Genomic DNA, 3574 nt, shown 5'->3' with positions numbered 1-3574 from the left:
GTTCATATTGTTATATACAATGTAACTGTGGTGACCATATTAATAAAACTGACTTTAATCTCTAGTCGATATGAACACACGTAGAATAAGAATTCATGCGTGAAACAACATATTATGGATGGTTCAATAAAAGATCGATAGTAGGTGGTCCGATAAATTCAGCAAAGACTCGGTAGGATAGGTTCGAAATGGTTCTGATACCATATTAAGAAGTGCACTTTAAGCCTAACTTATAAAACCAGCTTATAAATAAGATGCTCTAATATCTAGTAGACGTGGAATCTCCAACACATCACATCACTGTTTGGAAGATTTGTGTGATCTTTGAGGTTACTTTTCCACTTCAACTTTGGCTTCTGTTTAACTTAACACTCTTCCTTCTTCCAAGTAACCAGTCCACATACGCTTTCTCCCAAGTCATCACATAACTCAACAAGGGTTGACTAAGCCACCCACAAACTCCTTTAAATTCTGGCTCAAACCTTAAGTTCCTCCACTCTCCATCACTTTCTCCTTTTACTCCTATTCACAGATAAACAACATTGCCTACAAAACCACGCTTGTTATTCCTTCAACTACCAATAGAAGAAAAAATAATGAGTTACTCACCTCGTAGCCTTGTTGTAGAACACAACATTCGGTTCCTCAGAGGCTTCACGATATTGTTCCTTAGTTGTATAGCTATTCGGCTTAATCTGTGTCTTTCCAGCATCCCCTCTTCTCTGAAATCCCTTCCCCTTGGAGGGCATTTAAAGTTTGATGAACATAGCCTTAGGAGTGCAGCCAGAGACTTTGGAAACAGGTATCAGTATCATCCAATGGCAGTGCTACATCCAGAATCAGTTTCTGATATTGCAGCCACCATAAAGCATATCTGGCAGAGGGGTCCAAGCTCACACCTCACGGTTGCAGCAAGGGGCCACGGCCACTCACTCCAGGGCCAAGCTCAAGCTCATGGAGGAGTTGTGATCAACATGGAATCACTCAAGGTCCCAGAAATGCAGGTACATGTAGGCAATTCTCCTCCATACGTGGATGTCTCAGGTGGCGAGTTGTGGATAAACATCTTGCATGAGACTCTGAGATACGGGTTGGCGCCAAGATCGTGGACAGACTACCTGCATCTGACAGTTGGTGGCACTCTCTCCAACGCTGGTGTCAGTGGCCAAGCATTTAAGCATGGTCCCCAGATAAGTAATGTTCAGCAGCTGGAGATTGTTACAGGTTAGTAAAAGCCTGTGAAAACAAAATGAACTGTGTAATTTAAGCTGAAAATTTGTCAACCAGTATCCAATTTCTTCACAATTTATTTAAACTGAAGTGAAGTTGTTAATCTAGTTGCCAACTTTTAAAAGTGTCAGATTAGTGATTAGTGAATTTAATTGATGTTGCTTACTTGATAACTTTGACTCGTAAATGTCATTTTTTTCTACATTTACCTTTTGTGTAGTATTGAAAGTAAATTACACCATTTTGGTCAATTTTCCAGAAAATGATTTCAAGATGGTTCATGAATGGCTGCAGGAACAGGGGAGTTGGTGAACTGTTCCAAGGAGCATAATGGGGAACTCTTTCACAGCGTTCTTGGGGGACTAGGCCAGTTTGGCATTATAACCCGAGCAAGAATTATCCTGGAACCAGCACCTACCATGGTAATGCATCACTGCATCAGTGATTATACCAGAAGCAAGGTCTTTTGGTTTTGATTTGTGTCTTGGGAGCACAAATTGTCATAACCGAAATTTTTCTATTTTTTGGAACAGGTGAAATGGATTAGAGTGTTGTACTCAGACTTCACAGCATTCACAAGAGACCAAGAGCGGTTAATATCTTCAGAACAAACGTTTGACTACATTGAAGGATTTGTGATAATAAACAGAACTGGTCTGCTGAATAACTGGAGATCATCCTTCAACCCACAAGACCCGGTTCAAGCTAGCCATTTCAAGTCAGATGGAAGAACCCTCTTCTGCCTTGAAATGGCTAAATACTTCAACGTGGAAGAAACTGATGCAGCAAACCAGGTGAGGCCTGCAACACTAAATCTAGATGATAAAAAAAAAAGTGTATACTTAATTCATTAGTCATGGTGAAAGAAGAAAAGCTAAATGAACCATGTCTCACTTTTTTTTGTGCAGGAAGTTGAGGAACATTTGTCCCGTTTAAGCTACATCCCATCAACCCTTTTTTCAACAGAAGTTGCATATGTAGATTTCTTAGACAGGGTGCATGTATCTGAGGTCAAATTGCGTTCAAAAGGGTTGTGGGATATTCCACATCCGTGGCTAAATCTTCTGATACCCAAAAGCCAAATACACAACTTTGCAGAAGTCGTCTTCGGGAAGATCCTAACAGAAACTAGCAACGGCCCCGTCCTTATCTACCCAGTGAACAAATCAAAGTAATGAATGGTTCAGAAAATACAAACTCTAGAAAATGTTTTAGCCGTCAAAATTTAATTTTGATGTAATGTATTTATGTCTTTTGCAGGTGGGACAACAGAACTTCTGTTGTGATTCCTGAGGAAGATATTTTCTACTTAGTGGCATTTCTAACATCTGCAGTTCCCTCTTCCAATGGAACTGATGGCCTAGAATACATACTGAGTCAGAACAAAAGAATTTTAGAATTCTGTGAAACATCACAACTTGGAGTGAAGCAGTATTTGCCCCACTACACTACACAGCAAGAATGGAGGGCCCATTTTGGTCCTCAATGGGAGACTTTTCTGCAGAGAAAGTCTGTTTATGATCCATTAGCAATACTAGCTCCAGGCCAACGCATATTTCAAAAAGCAATAACCTTCTCATGACCACAGTCTCCAACATTCTATTTTATTGTTAATAATCTGTGGAAAAAAGAAAAAAAAATAGTTCTTCATGGAAGTGCCAAAATTAAAATGTTATATGATCCAGACAGGTTTGGACACACAGACCATACAGAATTACTGCAAAAGAGGGTTATTGATTGATATCAGAGAAAAAGAGAAAACAGAATGATGAGTGCTGAGATTTAGGAAAAGTTGTCAGTGTGTGTATGTATCATTACTGATGAGAAAATTGCATTACAGGCTCATGTAGTAGCACCAAGGCAGCAGGGTCAACAAAAGGGATCAAATATTTGAGACATTAATTATTGTAGGGTTTCCAAAAGAACTTATAAATATTATCAGCACTGGACCGAATGTATATATCAATTTTTAAACACTCCCTTATCTATTCTTTCTCTCTCTCATGCAGCTAAGCCAAGTTCATTAAGAATATTATAACAGATATTTATACATCCACCACAAAAAGATATCAGTATGTTAGCAAAAAGTAGAGATAAGATGATAGTGACATTATTCTAGCAAATTGCTGAAAAATGGTGTCAAAATGAATATGGCTAACATGCAAGATGATGAACATTCAATCTATGACAGTCCATACAATCTAAATCATGGTTTACTTCTTGGTCAGAAGCAACTGTTCATAAAAAATGGAATAAATAACTAACAAGGACAAACTTTGGTTTTGACCCTTTTCTCTTTTGATTACATTTTGTCTAAATGAAGCATGATTTGTCATAACTCATC

At 38.5% G+C, this 3574-nt stretch overlaps 1 protein-coding gene across 2 annotated transcripts; it reads left to right on the top strand.

Annotated features, from left to right (window-relative positions):
* Positions 1-367: 367 nt before the first annotated feature.
* On the top strand, positions 368-3206 carry LOC137827600 (cytokinin dehydrogenase 6). 2 transcript variants are annotated; one of them, XM_068633808.2, is made up of 5 exons: positions 368-1224; positions 1525-1652; positions 1764-2024; positions 2139-2401; positions 2491-3206. In XM_068633808.2, exons 1-5 carry the CDS (start codon positions 597-599, stop codon positions 2810-2812), a joined length of 1602 nt encoding a protein of 533 aa, XP_068489909.2. In that variant the 5' UTR covers positions 368-596; the 3' UTR covers positions 2813-3206. The 2 variants fall into 2 exon arrangements, with proteins under 2 accessions (XP_068489909.2, XP_090153751.1); XM_090297625.1 differs by having other exon boundaries at positions 496-1224; positions 1490-1652.
* Positions 3207-3574: the final 368 nt, after the last annotated feature.

This window comes from Phaseolus vulgaris, chromosome 11 (genome assembly GCF_051622355.1).
Source record: "Phaseolus vulgaris cultivar YP4 chromosome 11, ASM5162235v1, whole genome shotgun sequence".
Lineage (NCBI taxonomy): Eukaryota > Viridiplantae > Streptophyta > Magnoliopsida > Fabales > Fabaceae > Phaseolus > Phaseolus vulgaris.
The sequence above is the reverse complement of the archived record's forward strand: the minus strand, read 5'-3'. Positions and strand labels throughout refer to the sequence as shown.